Source organism: Sitophilus oryzae, unplaced genomic scaffold (assembly GCF_002938485.1).
Source record: "Sitophilus oryzae breed Bouriz unplaced genomic scaffold, Soryzae_2.0 scaffold_60_pilon_pilon, whole genome shotgun sequence".
In the NCBI taxonomy this organism is placed as follows: Eukaryota; Metazoa; Arthropoda; class Insecta; order Coleoptera; family Curculionidae; genus Sitophilus; species Sitophilus oryzae.
In genome coordinates, this window is record NW_022147207.1 from 431,932 (window position 1) to 457,856 (window position 25,925).

General features: G+C 29.7%; 1 protein-coding gene across 3 annotated transcripts in view; it reads right to left on the minus strand.

Moving 5' to 3' along the window:
• Positions 1 to 4,159: 4,159 nt before the first annotated feature.
• Positions 4,160 to 25,925, minus strand: part of LOC115887685 (corticotropin-releasing factor-binding protein) — a 77,841-nt gene continuing 56,075 nt past the window's right edge. For 2 of the 3 annotated variants that reach the window (XM_030907144.1, XM_030907145.1), the window contains exons 5-9: positions 25,185 to 25,395; positions 13,528 to 13,715; positions 7,626 to 7,734; positions 4,685 to 4,847; positions 4,160 to 4,398 (exon numbers count right to left, since the gene is read on the minus strand). In XM_030907144.1, coding sequence (XP_030763004.1) covers positions 4,392 to 4,398; positions 4,685 to 4,847; positions 7,626 to 7,734; positions 13,528 to 13,715; positions 25,185 to 25,395 — 678 coding nt within the window. In that variant the 3' untranslated portion in view covers positions 4,160 to 4,391. The remainder of the gene's footprint in view (positions 4,399 to 4,684; positions 4,848 to 7,625; positions 7,735 to 13,527; positions 13,716 to 25,184; positions 25,396 to 25,925) is intronic. The other variant, XM_030907146.1, reaches the window with a different exon arrangement.

The following is a 25,925-nucleotide window of genomic DNA, read 5'->3' on the forward strand; positions in this document are numbered from 1 at the left end:
TCGGATGATTAATCAACGTCGACAACTGACTAGTGTAGTAAGTGTCACCTGGGATAAGTTAAAGCTTAAATAATAATAACAATAATTAGTTTAGCAACTCACAAGACAAAATTCGAAGGCATGGCACCCGTACTGTACAGAACACTGAGGTTTGCTACACTACACTGCAATAATAAATTGACAAACAAAACTATAAACCCATATAACCACACAAAAAACACTTCTATACCTGTCTGTTTGTTGTCTTGCATAACATATTTTACCTCTCGTGATAATAAATATATTCGCCTCGCTTACCAATGTCGCTTACCAATGAATCATAATTTTTTCTAGTGTTGTCTTTAAAATAGAGAGTTTTAGCATTACTTGATAAATAAGTCACGGGTTTTTCAAATTAATGAATATTCTACAGGGTTCGACAATAGTGCGTCGAGCTCCTACAATAAAAAACTTAGAATTTTGTTTAAGTGTAGACCTAAAGTATGAATTAGGATGTATTTAAGGAAAATATTTGTTTTTAACGGAGCACCTTGTATATTATTTCATTGTTTGGCTTTATTTCTGATCAATTTACATAACCCTAACATATTATTAAATATTTTTTGATAGTTTGAGATATTAATAAAGAAATAAAAACATATTTTTTCTGCCTTTCTTAAAAAAAACATTAAAACTACAAGAAATGTCTTGAAATGAAAACCATATTAGGTATTTACTATAGTTCGTCTGTACTTACTTTCCTATAAATATCGTAATCTTAAACCATACAGGGTATTCAAAATTCTATGCCAAACTTTCTAAAATATAAAATAATTTATTCTTCATTTTTTAAATCGAACAGCCTGTACAATACTATTCCTTTGTTGGAGAATTAATAAATGAAAACTTTTTATATTTAAAGTTTTAAATTTCAAGATTTTAACGATTTTGCGGATATTCCTAATAATAAATTACATATGGGGTTTTCCACAGCTAATGATTTTGGTCTAGTATTTTACCGTTAAAAGAGCCATATGTAATAAAAAAATACAAAAAATATTCATTTTTAAATTCTCCATCTAACAGAGAAATATATACAGTGTATATACACTGTGAAAAAAAAAGAAAAAATATTTTATTTGTTTCATAAAATTTGGCATAGAATTTTGAACACCCTGTGTGGCTTAAGATTACGATATTTATAGCAAAGTAAATACAGACCAACAACAAACGAAGTAAATACAGACCTATTGGTTGTAAATACTTGTAGTTTGGTTTGACATTGGCATTCCCTGTGGAAATATCACTTAAAATTAGTTGCCAAAATTACGAAATTTTGGAAAAGGAGATTTTGACCAAAATTTTGACACTTAAATTAAAAAAACTGCTTTATAAACTAGATTTACCTAAACAAGTAGAATTTTTTTTATTATTTAGTCTCCTTAAATAAGTAACTTAATACAAACTAATAAAATGGGGTCATTGAAAGCGTGGAACAAAAAAAAATACAAAAATAAAAATACTATAGCTTCTTTAATATTTCCCTTGCGTTTAGTTTTAAAAAGAAATAATTTATAACTTTGAAATTAAATATCATTTAGCATAGATCGATACTATCTAATTATAGTTTTTTATATTTCTACACTTTTTAAGCCCCGTTTTGTGTTAAAAGTGTTTTTACTTACTAAAGAAAATTATTTCGTTTTGTTCCATGATTGTTACTAATAGTCCAAGAAAATAGGCCTTTAAATACGAAGCTTTGGTAAAAACTTGAAGTTTTGATTGTAAGTTACTTTAAAAGATCTAAAAACGAAATTCACCGAGAGGGAAAATAAATACATAACATTATTTTTTCGAAATTTCGGAGGAACGGTAAGAACTAGAAAAAAAAGTTTAAAGTTTTATAAAAAAAATTTTTTACAATTCGAATAAATCTTTCACATTATGAACATTTCAATTTTAGTTTTTACCGTTTCTCCGAAATTTCGAAAAAATAATTTTGTTTATTTATTTCATCCCTTTTCGGGGGTTAGTTTAAAAAATCTTCCACAACAATTGTGGTAAAAAGATGTAAAAACGAATTATTCGTTTTTACTTCTTTCAAAATCAAAAATTCAACTTTTTACTAAAACTTCGTATTTGAAAGCCTATTTTCTAGAACTATAAATAATATTCTTACTGGCCCAGTAATATAACAAATAATTCACAAAATTATTTAATAATTTCACATACATGCGGAAATATTGTTTATTATGTCTACCTGACTACCTACACAAATTTGTTTTCAAAACACACCTTTAACTCAAATAACTAAATATTATACGTCCACACAAAAACACAATATTCACAAGCTATATACCCTGCTGGCAAGCGAAACCTTGGGTCGGCGTTTACATGTATAGGAGTGAATCGCTATGGCAATCTAGTAAGTCGGAGAGAGCAAAAATACGAAGTATTTATTACATAATCACTTAATTTGACGCTAGATTCCACGCGCTTGGAAAAATACTTGCATGCCTTTTGTCTTTATTCAGTACATCTTATTTTACTAAGCGTGTTGACCGTACTCTTCGTACACACGAAAATTGGCACCCAAGACCAGAAATGCCAACCCCTAGTATAATATAGTCTGTCCATCGAGAGGCTCTATGACAGTAACAGTTGTGTCTGTCATTTTAATTTACAAGTACATTGCATTTTCTGTCATTTTTTACATTTTATCTATCAAAATCTTCCCGGTCTTGTTGGGCAGACTATACTAGAAGATAATGTGTACAAATTTATTTTTTTGCTTCATTGGTTAATCTCCCTGAGCCATACCGCTCTGCATAAACACAAAAATCAATCTTTTTCAGTAACTAAATGAGGACATGCTGAAAATAAAAGTAATGTTGACGTATTTAAATGATTGATGAGAAATTTTAATAAAAATTTATAATGTAGGTAAGATATGAGCAAAGAATGTACGATCACATTTAATTTAGATTTATATATATTTTCCACAAATATTTTCAGGCGAGGTTTTTACAATACATGAATTTTGCCAGACAAATATTATAAAATCTATTAAATAATAAGTATATTTATATTTTACCACCATATTTCATTACCATAATAGATCGTTTATATTTTTATTTCTTTATTAATAAACATTTAATATTTTACAACCTTTGTATTTAATTGTTTGTAAAGTAGATATATATTTTGCTAGTATGAAAATAAAATATAAATTGTTATAAATAATCTAGCTGGTACAATTTTTTCATATTATAAAATAGTTTAACATCGCTTACTACTTATTTAAAGTGTTTATTAAGGTTATTAAACTAAAACTTTCTGTAATATTTATATTCAAATTCTATAAAGGTTCAGTAAGTATTGATATTGCCTCAATAATTTAAGGTCCATCTATTTATGAATACTAAAACTAGGTAGATATTATAACCACTAACCTACAGGACACTTATTTTCATTGTATTCAAAATATTTTACGTAGTTACCTATATATTTAAAGTTTTTGTCTTGTTAAGTTGCATAAACTAAAGCTTTCTACAATTTGTATATTCTCAACCTCTGTAAAGATTTAATAAGTATTGATTTCGCCTCAATAATTTAAGCTCCATCTAGTTGCGAATGCTAAAACTAGGGAGATATAATCAATAATCAACAGGTCACCTGTTTTCGGATTAGATTAATAATTGTAGTTCAGTTTTAGAGATGGATCTCGAATAAAAAAAAACTCTAATAGTATTCTTAACAAAATAGAAACAACTAGATATTAATTTTAATTAGTATGGTTGTTTTAATACGCTGTTCTTGTTTTAATATTTATTTTATATATGACTATTTGATAATATTATAATAACATTCTTAAAACAACAAAATACAAATATGGTGGCAAGGGTTAAACTAAAGTGTAAATGTAAGAAAAATAAGTAAAACACATCTCCCAATACTAAGATCAGAAAAAAATAGTATTTAATAAATTTATTTTTTGACAAAATAATACGAATTTTTGACAGAATAATTCTCATTCGGAACTAAGCTATAAAACTTAATATAAAAATAACTAATAGATATAAAAATAACTTTAAACCAAACATATCCTTAAAAATCAGGATAACAAAAAAATAATATGCAATATATTATTTACTCGAAAATAATGTTCATATACTTGTAATATTTTTATTTCATTTTTTAATTATATATTTATTTTGTACATATAAATATACTTAACTACACAGTATGTGTCACTTGAAATTTCTGTAGTTTATTCGTTACATTTTTATGTATTTTTAAGAGAAGAAAATATTTTTTAATAAAATTTTATTAAAATGGCTTGATAGACAGGAAGAGTCTTGTGGAATGATGAGAACCAAATGCAGTGTTGTGTTCATCTTCTTTTCTGTTCTTTATTTCCTAAAATAAAAGAAAATAATTAATGATACTAGAAAATAAATAAATCAGAGATATTAATATAAACAGACATAAAAATATCTAATTATTAAATAAAGTAACTAATAATAACAGAATTTTTATCTATAAATTAAACAATTTTACTATAAATAAGACGTTAAGAGTTACAACATTCATAATTTTAGAGAGAAAATAATCTAACTTCTTTTTAAATAAGCCATCGTTTTTATAGAGGAATTTATTTATTTATAATTTCTTATTAATAAATTTCTATAACCTTTGTACTTACTCTTCTAGTTCGATATCATCAGGAATGCAAACAACGCTCATATATGAGTTTATATCGTTTTCAGTCAATTTCTTTAAGTGTACCGTGATAGAGTTATCGTATCCACCGCTGGAAACAAGGCGAACACTAGTAGTTCCACACCCAATATACTCAACGTGACTACCTAAAATATGAAATAGTGTGACAAAATATAAAAACTTAATCACTAAGATATAAATACGATAAAAAAATCCTAGGTTCTTCATTATGGCACAGAATATCTAACTACGCAACGTTTTCGTTACATGTATAAAACTGTAGGTATCAAAAGGAGACAGGCTTTTAAAGCCTGTCTCCTTTTTGATACCTACAAAAGCGATGTTAGCGATGATTATAAGGTTATAAGCGATGATTATAAGGTATAATACCTGTTAGCGATGATTATAAGGGAAATAGTATACCATAATATAGTACCATATTACGATACATGGCGTTCGATTGAGCTTAAACTTGGTACTCTACTTATCTTTAGTAACATTGTAATATTATGGTACCATGGAGCATATAAAGTGGTACCTTCTATAGTACTACATTATGATACCACTTCCTGACGTTCGATTGGGCTCGTATTTGATATATACGTGCTTATTTTTGATGACATTGCAATATTATGGTACAAATTAAGTGGTACCAAACCATAATATAGTACCATATTAGATACATGGCGGTCGATATAGGGCTTAAACTTGGTATACTACGTATGAAGATACACAATTACAATGTCACCGAAGGGTGACATTGTAATTTTGTGGTACCATGGAAAGTGGTACCTCTATAGTACCATATTATATTACCACTCCTTGATGTTCGATTGGGCCCATATTTGGTGTATATTTGCGTATTTTTGATGATATTGCAATATTATGGTACCATGAAGCATATCAAATGATACCATAATATAGTACCATACTACATACATGGCGTTCGATTGGGCTGAAACTTGGTATACTACGTATATTCTGTAACATTGTAATTGTAATATGATAGTACTATGATGCATGTAAAGTGGTACCTTCTATTTAGTACCATATTATGATACCACTCCTTGACGTTCGATTGAGCTCATATTTGACATATAATTTCGTATTTTTGATGACATTGCAATATTATGATACCATGAACCATATCGAGTGGTATCATAGTATAGTACCGTATTACGTACATGGCGTTCGATTAGGCTTAAACTTGGTATTCTACGTTCTTGGTAAACTTCGGTGACATTGTAATATTATGGTACCATGGAGCATATAAAGTGGCACCTTCTATAGTACTACATTATGATACCACTTCCTGATGTTCGATTGGGCTCGTATTTGATATATACTTGCGTATGTTTGATGATATTGCAATATTATGGTACCATAAAGCATATCAAGAGGTACCATAATGTAGTACCATATAACGATACCATTTCCTGGCGATCGATTGGGCTTAAACTTGGTCTACTACGGATCTTCGGTGACATTGCAATATTATGGTACCTTGAAGCATATCGAGTGGAGTACAATATTATGATATCATTTCCTGGATTTCGTTTGGGTTCAAATTTGGTATACTTGCGTTTCTTTATAATGATTTGTTGTGTGCTACTGCATTTTAATAAATTATTTCCATTATTATTTAACTTATATTTCATTACTAATGTTCCAGCATTAATAAATATTATTATATCAATCGCCCTGTATATTTTTAAAGGTAATTAAAGGTATTTTCTTAGTTTATTCAAGGTAGTGTATATTAAAAATGTATTTTTTGAGTATGTTTTGTAATAATATTCTTAAAACTATTTTAAAAGCCAAACGAATAATTAACATAAGTGTGTCTGACAAGAAAAGAAGAATAGAAAGAAACTATTATACACCAGAAAACGAATGGGATGCCAATTAAAGGTCATTTTGAATGTGGCAACTGTACATTTTAGGCGAGCTTCAAGGCCGTCGACGGGCCGTCGATCTAAAACCGAAAGTTCAAAATTTTCAATTATATTCTGATTATGATATTGTCACTCCATCTAGTATTTTATTTGTGCAATTTTAGCTCTTTTATTTCGAGTATTTTTCTGTTGCGTAGCTAGATATTCTGTGATTATGGACTAGTTGAAGCCTGGCGCATCCGCCACGACATCAGGAAAAAAAAATACTTTTTATTTTTATTTTTTAATTAAATGAAAAACAAAAAATCCGGCGACGACAGTTTTTAGAAGAGCCAATTAGCTATATTTTAGTAAAAAAACAACTTTCTAGAGCAAGTCGTTACTTCAGTAGAGACGACACAGATAAAAATCAGCATTTTATATATTATGTAGATTATGGTAAATATTATATTCATAATTTGTGTGCCTACGATGTACATTTTATATGTATACAAGATGAATTACAAACCTACCTACTAATATTAATCTGCTTTATTACTATATGGGACTACTATTTAGTCGATGCAAAGTGTAAATTTTATACTTTGCATCGACTAAATAATTCAATATTAAGATTATTAAAAGCCTTATTAGCCAATTAAGTAACGCATTATTGAGTCTTTCTTTTCTTTTTAGAGGGGCGCTAATAGTACATTAACCTGGACACTCAAGAAGGCAACGTAAATGGATTTTAAATAATATTAGGTACGAATTGATTTTAAAACCTTTGTCCCTCATTGAAATGTTTAATAATTATATTATATTTTTATATTGTATTAATTGAAAGCTTTCAGGGTGGTATCAAAAATATAATTTCATAATAAATATCTTTGTAAATTTCTATTTTATACTGTGTAAGTCTCTTTCTGTAACAATAATTTAATTGTTAGGTAAAACTGTGTCATAAAGATGCTATATGATTTTTGAATTTGTATATTTTATTCTATTTTTAGTTTTAATTTGTATCAAAATATAAACTTGATAATTTACCTGGTTTTGAGCTTAGTCCACATAATGTATCTGCAATTTGCATATTTGAGTTGTCCAGTCCATTAGATCCACCAATTTGAACATAATCGTCAAGTCCTCTTTTTTGGCACTGAAATATTTAAAATACACCTTAGTCAATAATGTTATTATACATCTATATCTAAGAATTTTGACACACAGAAAAAAATCTGATATAAGCCTTAAAAACAATGGTTTCATCGTTCTATCTAAACAAACGATATTTCTGTTATAAAATATTTTGCATAGAACATCAATATTTACATTAATCAAGTAGAAGGAAAACCACTAACATTCCCAACAACAATAAGAATATAAAATGTGCATTTGTCTGAAAGCCAGGCAAAGTTGTAAACACAATTCGATAATAATAATATACACTAGAAAGGCGAACTAAAATTAACATGTTTTCCATACACATACATAATTTTTGCATTAGTTATATTAATGGATAGCATTATATAAATGAGAGATAATTGTACTATTTCTTAAAGTTCTTAAGTAGTTTTTCTTATTTCTGCTTTCTGAGAAACTAGAATTAATTACCTGTCTACATAGAGAAAAATTGAAAAACTTAATAATACATTTAAATAAAAATTTGAATATTTGCACTTTTTTAATACATAAATTTTACTCTCTACTAGCTATTTGAAAAGCAAATTTGAGTCGCTTCGTTTCTTATGGCGTAAATTGAGGAATTAATTTAATAATAATAATAGCTCCCGTATATAGCTTTAACGCCTTGGGAGTAGCAAGGTACAGGGTGAGTCAACGATAGAGTAAAGTCCATTATCTCATTTGTTTCGAGGTTTACAAAAAAATGTTAAATACAAAAGTTATAGGGAAAATTAAGATACACATTCTAAAATTATTATAGAGTATACATGGTGCTTCAAAAAAGTGTGGCGGATATAACATATGTTTTTTTAAAGGCCAACATCCTATTTTTTATTTCATTTTTAGATTCTGCGTAAAATTCTATAACTTTTTTATATATAACGTTATATACCTAAAATTAATAGTTTTTGTAATATTTCAATTTGTTTATACAAATGTTAAATTGCAGTGTGGTAAAAAATTGTCAGAGGTACCATTGTTTCTGAAGTTGGAATACCAAAATTTGGTATGAGAGTTCTATAGAGATTAAAAGGAAGATATATGTTAAGATATTTTAGTTAAATGCTACAGGGTGTTCAAAATATATTTATAAATTTCAACTATTTAAAATTAAAAAATCTAAATTTTTTTAAATGGTACACCCTATATATTTTGATTCTTTCTGATAGATTTTGCAAAGCTCTTTAACTTTTATTAATATTTATTCCAATTTTTTCTATTTTTACCCATATCTTTAATACAATTACGCTATAACATCAAAGTTGCCATGACAAAAAATAATAATTATTATCAAAATTTCATATGTCTGTTAGCAAGTTAAGAACAAAAGGTGAATTTTAGTTTAATTTGTTGTAAGAAGTATAAATGGTAGAAGTAGAGGTAATAGTTTCAGATTTTCCTGAAAATGGATTAGTCAATGTGACTGATATACACGAACAAGCCAAAATAAACATATTTTTTGGTTCAGTACTATATATTATATAGTACTTTGCTAAGTACTATAAGAATAGATGTAGATTATCTAGAAAACATTTTGATATTATATTATATTATAATATTTTCAGTGTGTAATGGGACGGTTTTGTGGCAGTAGTAATATTGGCTTTACGAAATGAATTATAAACCAGAATTACTACGAGAAAAAATATTTACTGTATGTCGGAGAAAATGTCAATACTAGTAGTCGTCAACAATTAGGTAATCTAGTTAGTATTACCCTAATCTGTGGCTATTCGGTCCGACGGAAAATCCAAATGTCATCTTTCATAATACAGAAATATACCAAGAAATTCACGACTACGATTTTAGTTTATTTGAGTAAAGTTAGTTAATTTTGACTAACAATAACAATTTTAACTAATTATTAACTACTTGTTAAAAATAAGTAATAAATATGTTTGTTTTGTTACGGCAACTATGATATTATAGCGTAATTGTATTAAAAATTAAGGTAAAAATAGAAAAAAATTGGAATAAATCGCAAACTATTAAAAATAGGTATATGACATACTTAATAAAAGTTGAAGAGCTTTGCAAAATCTATCAGAAAAAATGAAAATATATAGGGTGTACCATTTAAAAATTTTGAATTTTTTGTTATTTTAATAGTTGAAATTCATAAATATATTTTGAACACCCTGTAGCATTTAACTAAAATATCTTAACATATATCTTCTTTTTAATCTCTATAGAACTCTCATACCAAATTTTGGTATTCCAACTTCAGAAACAATGGTACAACTGACAATTTTTTACCACACTGCAATTTAACATTTGTATAAACAAATTTAAATATTACAAAAACTATTAATTTTAGGTATATAATATTATATATAAAAAAGTTATAGAATTTTACGTAGAATCTAAAAATAACAAAGTAAAGTTAAAAGTAAATACATATGTTATATCCGCCACACATTTTTGAAGGACCCTGTATACTCTACTATAATTTTAAAATGTGTATCTTAACCTTCCCTATAACTTTTAATAACATATTGTATTTAACATTTTTTTGTAAACCTCGAAACAAATGAGATCATGGACTTTACTCTATCGTTGACTCACCCTGTACAGCTTGCCATTCTAGAGCCGTTCGGTATACAAGGAAGGTAATGTGGCTAGCACTCTACGCTTCAACCGCCTATTATTACCTCAGGATTGTGAGTCCCAAGTACTCATTTTAGGCTGAGTCGACCTAGGTACCCAAACTATTTTTATTTTAATAAAAATAGTCGGCTGATGCAATGCCGCGTGTGGGAATCGAACCCACTACCTTGAGATTGGTAGACGAGAGCCTGTACCTCTACGCCACCGGGCACCTAGGAATCAATTTCATTTTTTTTAATATACGGGGTGTATTAAAAAACATGTGCCATATCTCGTAGGGAGATTCCTCACGTAAAAATAATATTTATTTTTCATATCAACATGGAAGATAGAGATTCTGCTTCGTTTCGTAGCTACAGAGTGTTTAAAGTCTTAATAATCTTTCGATTTATTATAATTTTTTTCTTTAGTATATAAGTACTTTTAATGATTTGAATAAAATTTTTCGGGTAAAAATTACCTACTATAAGTGCTACATATATTTTAATGCTAAAAAGAGTGTCGACAGATTCATCAGGTACAATCACAATTAATAGAATTAATAAATTATATATTTTACCTAATTTATTATTAAATATTATTACTATTAATTATTATTACTATTAGTCTAACCTACTGCAATTTCAGATAAAAAAAAATAATGGTATTTAAGATAATTACAAAAAACTGAATTTTAAAAAGATTTAACATCCTGTAGCTCTAAAATTATGCATTTCATAGCCATGTTTGTAGGAACTTTTTTTAATATTTTTTGATGAGGAATCGATGAGTACTTATTTAAAACTGCCGCAAGTTAAAAATATTATTTTTTTTAAAGGTTGCTACTAGACTTCGATCAAAACAAATTAATAAAATTGCGTTTATCTCATCAAGGAGACCGAAATCGACAAAATATCAAGAAGCAACGTTTAATCGGCATTAAACTGCTTACACTATTCGCTAACAAGGAAAAAAAGTCAGTGGCGTACGTGCTTTTTTTAGAAAAATATTCCATTGGTAACCCATATACACGTCCCTGGTAAACATGTCAACACTTTTTTAGTTTTAAAATATGACGCGTTTATAGTAACTTTTACCCTCAAAATTTCATTCGAAACGCTGCACAGTGCTTCGAACATATGGCTCTAGAGGACAAAAATGCAAAACTTCTCTTCTATTGTAGGTAATTTATTCAAACTAGGTTTATTTGACACAAATGATGAGTACTCTCATTGTACTAAATGATGATGTTCTTAGTCCCACGTTTATGAAAAAAAATCTTATAAATAATAAAAATGTGGGAGCTGTGTTTCATCTAAGGAAATAATAATTTATAGTATGAAAACGGTGTAAGTATTAAATAAATCCCTGTGATAAAAAAGAATTGGAATAACATTAGAACATGATTCCTACAATATAAGCCAATATAAGATAAAAATGTTTTTCTTTAATGAAAAGAAACATTAATGCTATATTTAATTAAAAAAAACTTAAGATACTATAAATTTACTTTAGGACAACAAAATGCATAGATCGTAACTACTCTGATTCAGAAGAATCACTGCTGACAGAATCTTCCAAATTTATAGTATCCAAATCACAGGTAGATGAAATATCCTCACATATAAGATATTTTTGTACATGTTTTTCTAATATGTTACTTTTTCGCGTTGTTACTGTTCTTTTTGTTGGTATGAGGGGTTCGGATGTTAATAGTTACCTCTTTAATAGACCATATCAATATATTATTTTTTTCGTTTTCTTGGGTATGAGGTTTTATAATAAATTGAAAGATGGAAACTTTTTTATGCGACGTTTCGCTCCAAAATAGTGGGCTTTTTCAAGCACAAATGGTCTCATTTGACTGGAATGTTCATCAATATCTAATAAAGAACACATTTTTTGAAATACAAATAATTTTGAGTTCTTGTCCTTATGATCAAGCCAAGTATTAACCAGATCGGCATTGCTTATCAATTTTACTCCATTTGAAAAGTATTATAAAATAAAGTTCGTCGCAAGCAGACGCAGGTGAACTATACAAAAATTAAAAGTGTATGAATATGACAACAAAAATATTCAATAAATACGATATGTTTTGATATGTTTTTTTTAAATGCCTTTTGAAGTTTGAAAACGTAAAATTTTTATACCCATTTAAGAATCATTTTAAAAATAAATAAAAACTAAACAATGACGAACTTGTTTAGAAATAAATTTAAAGCACATATCTTGTTTAACAATATCCATAGTGGCTTTCAATTAAGTACGTACTAACTCGTTTACGTTTAACTCCATATACAGAACTACTATAAATGTTATTCTTTTCATTGATATAAGATAATGATCGCAAAATTTATTTTTAGTGAAAATATTTGCTAACAAAAAAACGCTGTTTATGAAAAATAATATACAGGATGGTTGAACATTGCTATAAGTATAAAATTACATATTCAGATATTAGTAAATTTTAACTTTTTTTTCGATTTTTGTCCATGGGACGAAGCACTGTGCGCTGAAAGTACTTGGAAGAAAATTATAATAAATCGAAAAAATAACAAGACTTTAACACCCTGTATCTACGAAACAAAGCAGAATCGGACCTATGTTGATATGAAAAATAAACCTTATTTTTACGTGATGAATCTCCCCACTAAAGATGGCACATGTTTTCTGTAACACCCTGTATATTTTGATAGATAAATTTACTTAGACTTTTAAGCAAACAGCATATATTTCAGCCCTTCAAAATATTTAAATTTTGACTAGTTTATTTGTAGTTATCTTAAACTGCAGAGATTTTATACTAATAAATAAAATAATATTTCCATTTTTTGAGTCAAATACCAAAAATTAACATTTGTAACTCTCTAGTAAGGTTAACTTGCCATGTCCAGATTTGGGTTAACTGTTAATATAATGTGTCATCAGATAGTATGACGATCAAAGATAGTATTAATTTTCATTCATTTATATGACAAAAATATAAAATTTTTCTCATCTGAAAAGTGACACACATTGTATAAAGCAGAAGTAAAATAGTTACAGAAATTTAAGAACATTAATAAAACTCGAAAAATAAAAAAATAACTTTTTAAAAAACCATTCAAAAATAACTAATAAAGAGAGAAAATAAAAATAAAACATCTACTACCCTCTATCCTACGTTTGCATGCACTACCTCTGCTCGAACCTTGTAGATGGTGCCGGTCTCGAACTCCAAGCCCCTGTTTCGACTGGGAGTCACTCCAACATTGATATTCAATATATTAACCGCCGCCGGAACCAATGCACTGACGCTACAATTTGATCTTTTGTCGTAGTTCCTCAAAGTGTACGTCTCGTCGGGTTGTAGCAGAATATTGCAGGCTAAAAATATATTCGAATTTGTATTCCATTTGCGATTATTTTAGTTCCGATTGAGTTTATGTCGCGAAATATAAAATAGCCCAGACACATTTTATATTGCAAATATAAATTGTGTGTGAAGAAATACGCGAGTGGAGTTGGCAACTAGTTCTAGAGAAATAACAAGAGTCTTGTATGGCATATTTATACTTTTAAATTCAATTTATTTCAGCCCAATAATATAAAAAAATAACCGTGGTATGTCAAAAGAGAAAAAATACAAAGTGTGGATCATGTACCAATAAGTAATGAACATTGTTTTGTAAATTGTATTATTAAATTGCAAATAATTCTATCTTGAATAATATATTGAAGGAATGTTAGACATATTACTAAATGTATTAGTAATATTTCTCAGTTTGGTATAATAATATACCAAAATATAATTTTGGTATATGATACCCTGTGAATGCGATAAATTTTACATTGGTAAAACATCTAGACCCTTAAATATTAGAATTAAAGAACATAAAGATTATTTAAGAAAGGGAGATTTTCACAAATCTAAGATTTTATGGCACATAGCATTCATGGGACACAGGGTACAGAATAAATTCTAATAACGCCAGAATGATAATGAAAGAAGCGGTAGCCTCTAAAAGAAAAACAAAAGAGGCATTTTTAATTTAATCTAATAAAAATAAATGTATTGCTCATGCATCTGTAGATGTTAGTAATGTATGGCAATCGCTTCTTTGTGTGTTCTCGAATAGTTGAATATAATTAATATTTTTGCAAAATTCCAAATTTTCAAAAAAAAATCGCAAAAAGAAACACATAATCGTGTTGCTGGGGTCGAAATATACTAACCTTAACAATATTTGCAGTTATTTAAGACTCCCCTGTATAAACCTTAGTAATGTTTCTAGTTTGTCAATTTTTTTAATGTGCTTATCCAAAAAGTTTAGTTAATTAATTAAATTTTTTACTTGAATCCCAAACGTCACTCGCCAATGCTCAATTTAAAAGTAAATACAGAAGTTTTTGTTTGCAATCGGAACTCCAGCGTCCGAAAGCACTTGAACTTTGTAACGGAAAGCGCATAAATGAATAATTTTGCATCACCTGGCATTGCTAAATAACTCACTCTGCACCGTAAAAAGTTTTCAGTTCCCTTTGCTATTTTAATATTTAATATAATATATTTATAAACTTTGTCAAGTACCTACCTATACCACTTCCATGAATTTTAGAAAATATCTGTTGTATAAAAAAATGTACCTATTTTACTAATTATTTGGTACAAAAATCTACTTATTTATTAGCTGAAATTTCACACATTTTAATATGGAATTAATAAAATCCTGAAGATGTAAAATCTATACTATAGTCTATAAAATGAATAACTTTGAATTTTGACCGTTATTTTTTACCAACATGGCAAATATATAATCCCTCTATCAAAAAAGTTCCTGATATTCTTTAAATTGAGTGCCTGAACTAATCATATAGGTAACTCTTTTTACTTTCGTGAAATAGAAAAGGAAAATAATAAAACAAGTGACAGTTCTTCATCTTCTTGCAAAAATCAACACGAAATGTCATAATTGACAAAAGTAAAATGGCATCAGCTTTTGACATTTCTAAATATTAGACCAATGCCGTCTCTAATAGAACAGCCACGGAGCGAGATTTATGACGTCACGCTAGTTAGATACTACGGATTAATATGTTGTAGAATACATGGAAAACATAATTATTCCTCGTATTTTTGGTGTGTATTTTAAAAATGATATAGTTTACATGAAATATACATAATATTCAGTTAATAAATACAATATAATATATACCTATTTATAGTAATAAATACTTTGGCAAATAAACTATGAACCATACAAATGCAGCAAATGTTTTACAATATACAAATAATGAATAGGCGGTGCATAAGGTAATGGGTAAAATGCAGGGTTGTTAAGTAGTTTATGAAGCAAAAAACTACGCCAAAAGCTACGCGTAGTTTTTTGTATTAACTACGTTTTAAAATTTTAAAAACTACCTTCAAAAACTACACAAAAACTACGTTAAAAACTACCTACAAAAATATAGTAAAACATAAACAATTTAGACTTTAAACTAAAATCAAGCCAAATTCTTATCATGGAAGCTGATGGAAGTATGCAGTTATATTATATTTGTATAAGTTAAACAACATCAGAAAAAAAGACAATTTTTTTTCAACAAAAGTGTATTTTCTACGAAATACAAAGTAACATTGAACAGAAAATAAACTATAAATTCTTATGGAGAAATTCTCCAGAGAATATATGATTTTTTACATCTAAAGGCACAACTTCCTAATACCCCTCTTCCCAGAAGGTATGAAGCAAGGTATGGAGACATCGACGTCTTCCAAGCATTTTTAACTACTAATAAATATCAAAAATATCAAATAATAAAGAACAAATTCACAAACTATAGATTTTTTATTTCTTTAAATTGATCAACAAACAAAGTTTTTAGGTTATGTTTTCACTGTTATTTAAAAAAACTACATTAGTTACATAAACTACACATTTACTACTCGACATTTAAAAAACTACTTGTGACATGTAGTAAATGTAGTTTATTAATTACTATGTGTAGTTTAACAAATCTGGTAAAATGTAAAATATATTTTAAATTTTGGGGTTTGAAAATCGATCTAATTTAATAAAAAACATTCAATATCTACTAATAGTGATGTATTATTATTTGCATTCATAAAATTTATTTATATATTATAATGTTTACTGCAATTAATAAACTAATATAAACTTGTCAAAAGATGACCACATATTTTTTTAAATTATTATTCTTAACACAAAAACTATCTACATTGACTATGGAGTACGATTTCAGCCATATTGTAAAACATTTGCTGCATTTGTATGGTTCATAGTTTATCTGCCAAAGTATTTATTACTATAAATAGGTATATATATATATATATATATATATATATATATTGTATTTATTAACTGTATATTATGTATATTTTATGAAAACTATATCATTTTTAAAATACAAACCAAAAATACGAGGAATAATTATGTTTTCCATGTATTCTACAACATATTTATTAATCCGTAGTATCTAACTAGCGTGACGTCATAAATCTCGCTCCGAGGCTGTTCTATTAGAGACGGCATTGTGTCAGCATGGCCGCAAGTTGCTAACCTAATAAAATTAACACTAGAAAAGCCCGCGAGAACTGTCAAATTCAAAGTTATTCGTTTTACAGACTATAGTATATAAAATCATTAAGTGGCTTACTGATTAATCACGATTCTGCTTAAACCACTCAACGTAAGAAGCTCAATTTTGGCATACATGTTGATTCTAGGGTGTACAAGTTCGATAGGAAGGGATTTTTGGAAATTCCAGTTCCAAGGGGGTGAAACCACCCCTCAAATATTACAATATTTTTTATTTAAAAACGGTCAAGTTTCGGAAAAAAACGCTTAAAGAGGTATATTTTATTTTGTTTTTTTTTTATAAATTTTAAGATTTTTTAAAAATGTATACAGGGTTTTTCGAAAAACCTGGTCATTGATTAATCACGATCCTGCCTAAAGCGCTTGACGTAAAAAGTTGATTTTTGGAAAACGGATTGACTTTAGGGTGTAGAGGTTCGATAAGAAGGGATTTTTCGAAACTCGAATTCTAAGGGGGTGAAACCACCCCTCAAATATTAGAATAATTTTTATTTAAAAACCGTTGAGTTTTTCGGAAAAACTCTTAAACACGTATATTTTATTTTGTTGTTTTACATATTTTAAGATTTTAAAAATCTTATACAGGGTGTTACATAAAATATGACCGTAATATTGCGTAATCACGATTCTGCTTAAACTGCTTGACGGTTAAAACTGATTTTTGCAAACGAATTGACTGTGGGGTGTAGAGTTTCGATAAGGAGGGGTTTCTCGAATCTCAAATTCCAAGAGGGTTACGAGGGGGCGTTTTCCCCTCAAATATTACAATATTTGTTATTTAAAAAACGGTTAGTCTTTCGAGAAAACGCTTGGACACGCATAATTTATTTTGTTTTTTTATATATTTTGAATTTTTTAAAAAAAAAACATACAGGGTGTTCCAAAAAGTTGGGTAGGTAATTGATTAATCACGATTCTGCTTAAACTGCTTGACGTAAAAAGCTTATTTTCCAACGAGATAAACCTACCCCTCAAATATTACCAACTTACATAATAATATCGCCATATTGTTTTTTCTCATGCTGACATAAATGTGAGAAAATTTTATCCAGTTTGTATGTTAATGGAAATGCTTGCTTTGCCTTATCATCACCATTACAAATGATTAATTCGACGCGAACGAAGTGGCGGGTACACGCTAGTTTAATATATTATATATAATTAATAAGCTATTCAAGTATTTTAGTGTTTAAAATAGAACATGACAATATGGTGAATGCGCAGTTATAAATTTATAAAATTTTAAATCATTATTCTAATTAAAATATAAGGTAATAAGGTAATATCTTATTAAAAAAATCCGAATAAATATAAATATAAATCGCCAAGATTAAGAAAAACAAACTAGATTTCAAAGTATGCACCGAGAATCGAACAGAACTTCAAAAAACTTTGAAAACTTGAACTATATAAATTCTTAGAACAATGATTTATTTCATATCAATTGTTTTGAAACTGCGCTAACATAAAGAAATATTCAAATTGTGACTTAATAAAATTTTTATTGCTCTGAATAACAGTTAAATGCAGTCAAGTCAGAATTGTGTAGGACTCTATGTTAAAAATCGCTGAATTGAAAAATAATTTTAGTTGAACATAAAATATGTAAAGTGTAGAGTCTAAAAATTTTATTTACTTTCCAGAATACGCATACTGAAACAATTGACTACCCACCATAACTTCAGTAATATAAAAATATACCAAAAATAATTTAAATATTTTCTGTTATAAAGTAGGTCCCTATATTTTATATTATTCTAATGCTTTACACTAATCTGAATGCATATCTTACTACCACAATTATCAACAGATTTAGAGAAATTCAATTGAGTCAAATTATTGGGTCAAATTCATTAGTCAAAATTCAAATTCAATTGAATTCAAATCATTATTCAAATTCAATTGAGTCAAATTCATTAGTCAAAAAATGGGTAAGATGAATTAATGGCGCTATCCGACAGTAATTTGTTAGTCATAACGATCCTACCAAACGAATTCGGGAAAAGTGCTATAAGTCAGCCCATGGCATACGATCAAAAATACCGTAATTCCGCAAGAACCCACAAGTCACAAGTCTTAACGGCAAAAACTCCACTAGTCCGCTACTTGTAGTTTTGTTGTTTGTCGTTCGTAATCGTTCGAACAGTTGCTAAGAGGACTTGGTTGTTTCCACGGTTTTTGCCAAAATTCCAGCAAAAACCACACAAGTCAAACAAATTCACGCCCTTCCTAATTTAAAAATAAGAAAAAAATAAAGAAAACTAGTTTTCTGTAATTTAAGATTGTAACCAGAGCTCACACAAAAAAAAACAACAATTTAAATTTAAATGAGAGGAAGATATACGTTTTTTTTTAGTTTTTCCAAATTTTCGAAATATCTGACTAATGGGGTTTTTGCCAGAAACCCCTCAATTCGTTAATTTATTATAATAACTCATTTATAAAGTAATATTCATACATGATTCATACCAATTTTACATATTTATGTTTTAATTATCTTTAAGTTGATAAGTTCTTTTAAAGTAGTCAATAAAAATGCCGAATAAACTGTTTTTTTTAGTGTAATTTTATCATTATCATCATCATTTTCAGCTTATTCAACCATTTCCAATTATGGTGTAGCCTCCATACTCTCTTTGTAATTGGGCCCATTGTTGTCTATTGTTGTCTATGTCAAGTTATCCCTGCTAATTTTCTAATTTGATGGTCCCATCTCAGGTTTGGTCTTCCTCTATGTCTCTTAAATCCTCGTGGATACCATGCAGTAATTTTTGTGGTCTATCTGTTATTCGTTCTTCTTGCCAGGTGTCCCGCTCATTGCCACTTGAGGGACTTGATTCTGTGGATGACTTCTATTACATGAGTCTTTTATCCTATCCACTCTATTCTTTTAGGTCTCTCTTGGTTATTCCCAGCATATTTCGTTCCATTGAATGTTGTGGGACCTACAATTTCTTTATTGTTGTACATTACTTTAGATTTTGCTAAATTCATTTTGAGGCCAATTTTATTGCTGGCTTTATTTAGTTCATTAATTTGTGCTTGTAGTTCTTTAGTACTATTGGTAATTAGGACTATGTCATCAGCGAAACTTAGATGGTTAAGATATTCTCCATCTATTTTTAATCCTTTATTGGTCCAGTCCAGTTGACGGAAGATTTCTTCTAATGTTGCTGTAAACAACTTTAGGGATATTGAGTATCCCTGTCCATGATAACCCATGATAACCTACGGGTCGGTAGCGTGGTGGACAAAGACATCGCAAGTGGGTGCGGTAAGTCTGTTAAGTTCCACACAAAGGCTTACTTGCCTGTGTGTAACTGGGGCCATAAAAACCACTCCTACAAATGCGATGGAAGTCTTGTTGAACTTACCACCACTATATATTTTCATACAAGGCGAAGCCAGATCTGTCATGCACAGGTTAATTCGCGGTCGGCAGCACATAAGCCAAACGCATAGTGCTGCTAACCAGAAGCTAAAAGCAGACAAAGTATTGGGATCACCAATTGATACAACAGCTACTAGGTATAGCCTCAACAACAAATTGAATATAACCATACCAGGAAGAGAAGACTGGAGTAAAGGTGTACCCATTCAAGCTGAGGCAACCTGGTATTCAGACAGCTCAAAAACGTCAGAAGGCGTAGGAGCTGGGATAGTAGGGCCGAAACAAGGGAGATCCTTCCACGTAAGCCTATCTAAGGATGTCACAATTTTCCAGGCTGAAATAACGGCAATCCACTATTGTGTAGAAGAAATAATAAGGCAACAAAGAACAAATCGTTCAGTGGCCATCTTCACAGACAGCCAAGCGGCGCTAAAGGCACTCGGCTCCGCGGAGGTCAATTCTAGACTAGTGTGGGACTGTGTGCGTGCTCTGAATACTTTGGGCGAACACAGCACTGTTACGTTGGCATGGGTGCCAGGGCACGAGGGTCACAAGGGTAACAAAAAGGCAGATGAAAGGGCCAAGCAGGGCTCATCAATGCCATTCATAGGCCCAGAACCCTTCTTCTGCGTTGCAAAGGCGGCCACGGAACGATGAGTGGCCAACAAATCTCTAGAATGGTGTTGAAACTCACCAGGGCAGAGACAGGCGAAAAGGTTAATTGTAGAACATTCGCCAAAATTCACGGTAGACTTGATAAGCAAGGACAGAAAGACAGTCAAAGCTGTAGTAGGTCTACTAACAAGGCATTGTAAGCTAAATAGGCATCTAAAGCTGATGGGATTGACGAAGCTATGTGTAGGTTCTGCCAATCTGAAGAAGAAACGTCAGAACACATTTTATGTCGGTGTGACAGCCTGGCAAATGTGCGGTTCCCGGTAATAGGCAATGATAAGCCATTGCCAAGGAGCTACATGGAGGGTTCAGTCTCCAAGTTGCTAAACTTTGTGAAAAGGATAGGACTGGAGAATGTAATCTAAGGATCAGAAGAGGACCACAATAGATCTGAGAAGGTCGCAGTGGATCAGGCCGAAAGCCACCTCTAAGAATCTAATCTAATCTAGTATCCCTGTCGTACTCCTTTTCCACTTGGAAACTCCGGGGTTGTTTTATATATCATTACTCTTGCTATAGCTTCTTTGCGTATATTGGCAGAGAGTTTCTATATAAGACCTGTCAATACCTTGTTTCGTTAGGGCTTCTATTATTGCCTTAGGAAGTTGGCTATTGGAAGTTCTGGAAGGTCTCAATAATTTCCTGATACTTCTTTAAAGTACGTTAAATAATGAACGTTTGGTTTAAAAATCAGAATAAATATTTAAGTGCTTTATTATAGAGTATTTAAAGTTTCTAAAATTCACTTTTGTTAAAAGAATACTCTAAAGTTTAAGGTATAACTAACTTTACTAAAATAATGCGATAATAAATAATGGTCCAAGATATTTCTCTTTGACATTAGATAAAAAGGTATAAAACTTTCCTCGTAATACTGTAAACATGTTGCTAATTAGTAATTAAGAAGTTGTATTAAAGTATGGCAAAAGCAATAGAGTAATGAACCGTGCTTAATAAGTTCTCCAAGGTCTATCAGAAATTTCCTTTGAAAATACAGCCTCTATTTGTTACGATATCCCTTGGGCATCACTATTATTTGGAGAGGATGGTGTTGAATAATATCATTAAGAAATAATCCGTTATTACGAAATAAAAGTTTGTGTAATAACGGATAACTAGCTATGTAAAAAATAGGAAATTAACAGCCTCCAATATTAACTCCAAGGTTAATGAAATCCAGAAGAAAAAGCAAATAAAGAATCATATTTTACAACATGATTAGTAATTAGTTGAAAAAGTGTTCTTCCGTCAAAAAAATTATAATCTTAGGTATGTACTTATGTTATTTTGTCTAGATTTGCAACAGTATGGTACATGTTTGATTAGTTTAGTATTCTGTTTTGAACGACTGCATCACTTTAGAGGTTTTTGGTATTGTTAGATCATCATCTTCTCAATAAAATCTACATTTCGAATCTCCAGTAAGACTAATATTCTATAGATGATATTTGACTTTCATCTTTTTCTGTCTTATATCTAACTTCTACGCACACAAACACCTCTTTCAATAAGAAATAAAATTTTTAAATACTTTCACCTAAAATTCCCCAAATAATAAGGCATAAAGACAAAGGTATAAAAACTTACCACATTTGAAAAATAGAGGTACTCAAAAAACAAGGATAACAACTTTATAATTTCATTAAAAAAAGAAATTTAACTTTTGTTGCCATTTTTAATGCACGAAAATTATACTTAAGTGATTCTCGGTTTTTGTTTCTCGTAAACTTTTGTAGTTCTAAACATTTTTCAGTACAAGTGGGAATAATTGTGGCTTTTAAGAAGCAAGCCAATTATTGTTGAAAACAAAATTTAATATTCGTATCACCCACCAAAATTAACGTAGAAGTTTTTTTTTAATCTTTTTGATCGCTCTAAGGTTTTAATTTTATTTTAAATTGAGATAGAATTAAAAGTTAGAACTGAGAAATTTTTCTGAGAGACAAAAATATCAACTATGTTATATTAAAAAAAGTAGTTTAAGATATCCTAGAAAAGCTTATATACTCGTAGATAGTAGATAAAGCCATATAAGATAACCATTAAAGCACCTAAGTATATAAAATTCTCTATGATATCTAAGTCAGTTAGAGTACAAGGTACATCATCAAATTATCTTAAAACTATAGTGTTCTATTAATAAACGCTAAAATCTAGCAGGCCTTTAAAAGCTCCTGTAATTGCTGTTTAATAAAACAATACAGTAACAAGAAATTACATGAAAGGTTTGCGCTAAAGCTGGTTCTGTTAGTTTTGAAATGAACATCTTGTTAATTATAATTGAACAATGCGCGCGGTGTTCTAAAGAACATTTAGGATGAAGACAATGAGGAAAATGCATGTTTTTAAATAATGGTTTTAAAAAATAGTTCATATAATTACAAATTGAACAAAAAAAAATCGTTGATATCGGTTAAGAAATGCCTCTAATATAAAATAATTAAATATTGTTAATTTAAATGGCCGGGCAAACGCTCTCTACCGCGCCTTGCCGCTGTGACGTCACCCGCCGTTCTTCTGGTTGAATGGAGCCAGACGCGTGTTTATTTTACACAAACGATGGTTGAATCGGAGTCAAAATTTTAGTTATTTGTGTTAATTAAAACATAATTAGTAATTAGTGATATTTATAAATAGTAATGGATGAGCGAAAACAGAAAAAAATGGTCCAAGGCCATGAGAAGAGATGAAAAGAAAAACGTTAAATTATCCTCTATTTTTACGATTTATTGTTGTGAAGATCATTTTGATGTAAGTTCATATATTTATGTATATTGTCTTACATAGGTATATGAAATTTGAATGTACAGGGTTATTCATTATATTTTGACACCCACATACAGCCTTAACTGCAAGTTTTAGAAGAAAACGTTAAATAAAAAAGTTGCATGGTTTTTCATATACTCTCTTTTAAAATTAATTCTAGTTATACAGGGTGTCTTAAAAAAGGTGGTCCAGAAAATTGTAGGTATTTTTCGCTTTTCAACTGTCAATATTTCGTAAACATTTGAAGATAGGTATAGGATATTATACATGAAATATATCTAGAATATCTAGAAATTTCCGAAGAATCCAAAAATATATAGGGTGTTTCACTTAAAAAAGTAACTTAATTTTGGCGTTTGCTTATGGGACACCTTGTATAATATTTTCATTACTGATAAACAATTTATTTCCTATAATTTCGTAAAAAAAACAATCTTTAAAAATAAGGTAAAGGGGTGTCAATATATAAAAAAACTTTCTTTTTCGCGCTATGCTCTGGAGTTATTTTTCCACGTACTAAACAAATATTTCTGTCTCTTTTCACTTCTACATAACCTACAGCATTATCTCTATACGTCTCCCTACCTGATATGAAAAATAAGTTTATAACATTAATTTATAACTATATAAAAGTTCGTAACAGTAGGTACCTACTTATACTTAAATATGCCTGAGTACAACAAAGAATAAATGTTACATACCTCTCTGTTTTTTTCCTCGTAATTTAGTACCAATAAATTGGGAATTTGTATTTATAAAAGCAGCCAACATAAAAGCATCGACTTTTGGCAAGTTATCTTATTGTGCTTTTACAAACCCGGAATCTGCCATTACTTAAAAAATTCTCAGAACACACAACACATACAAATAATAACTGCACAAAAAAGCATAAAAAGTTCCTTCAATCAACGCTAAAAGCAACAAAAATGTCTTAGTACGCCACCTAAATACGTACATAAACGGAACACGTCTGGCTGCTGCTGGCCATCGCGCGAGAACGGCGGGTGACGTCAGACCAATAGAATATCGTATCAATTCGCGAGGCGTCGTTTGCGTTATCCATAGTATTTTAATGGCCCGTTTTATAAAATTGTGGTACTGCTTTGAAGAAAAAAGTTTTTTTAGCATCTATACATATTTATTCTAATAAATTGAACAGTTTCTGGCGAAAAATAAAATATATGCATCTTCCTCATTAGTCATCATTAGATATAAAGCTATAGGGTAATAATAAATAAAAAAATACTTAAAAAATATCATAATTTCATGATGGAATTATTATACTGTTATAATAATTAAAAAAAAAATAAAAAAAATCATCAATAGCCAAATCATCAGGGAACAATAATAATAGCAACAATAGTATTATTCTCGTACTAAGTATAACAACTATTTTGTACTTACGAGTGGGGTTTTTGACAAATCTCACACTGAAACTGAAACTCGCCGTTCTTGAGGGCATTCTATACTGGATCAGGGCAGCGTTCTGGGAACTCATAAACGCTTGCTTAATTTTCCTCCTGCCACAATATTCGTTCAGTCTCGATTTGAGGTCCTTGGGATGGTCTTCGGGCGATGGAAAAACTTCTCCACTCAGCTCCCAACCATCCACCACCTTAAAAGTATGATTCGGTTTAAAATAGTGATTTTATTACGACGCGACGGTTTCATCAAAAGAGTAAAGTTCGGAATGACAAATGGACAATAACGTCTTACTAGCAGACATAACAATGAATAAAACACAGTCTGAATCATAATATCATGACCTGCGTCCAAAAATTCAAAAAATGTTTTAGTATATTGAGGTTGATTGGGTGTATTTTTTTAATTTTCTTCATACAAAGGCTCCATGTACCTTTCCTTTGCTCCAACCTAACCTAACCAACGGTCTAAGACACTCGAAAAAGTTCCTCAGAACTTACGACCGAGAAAAATCAAATTTTTCTTTGATTTAAGTAAAAACAATCTACAGACTATCACGGGGTTTCTAACAGGACACTGTCTCCTCAACAAACACCTCAGTAGGCTGAAGCTGAGAAACAACGGCGAATGCAGATTCTGTGGGGAAAATGGGGAAACACCAGAACATCTTATCAGTAAGTGCGCCGAGACGACGACCGTTCGTGCCATGAACTTTGGTACAAC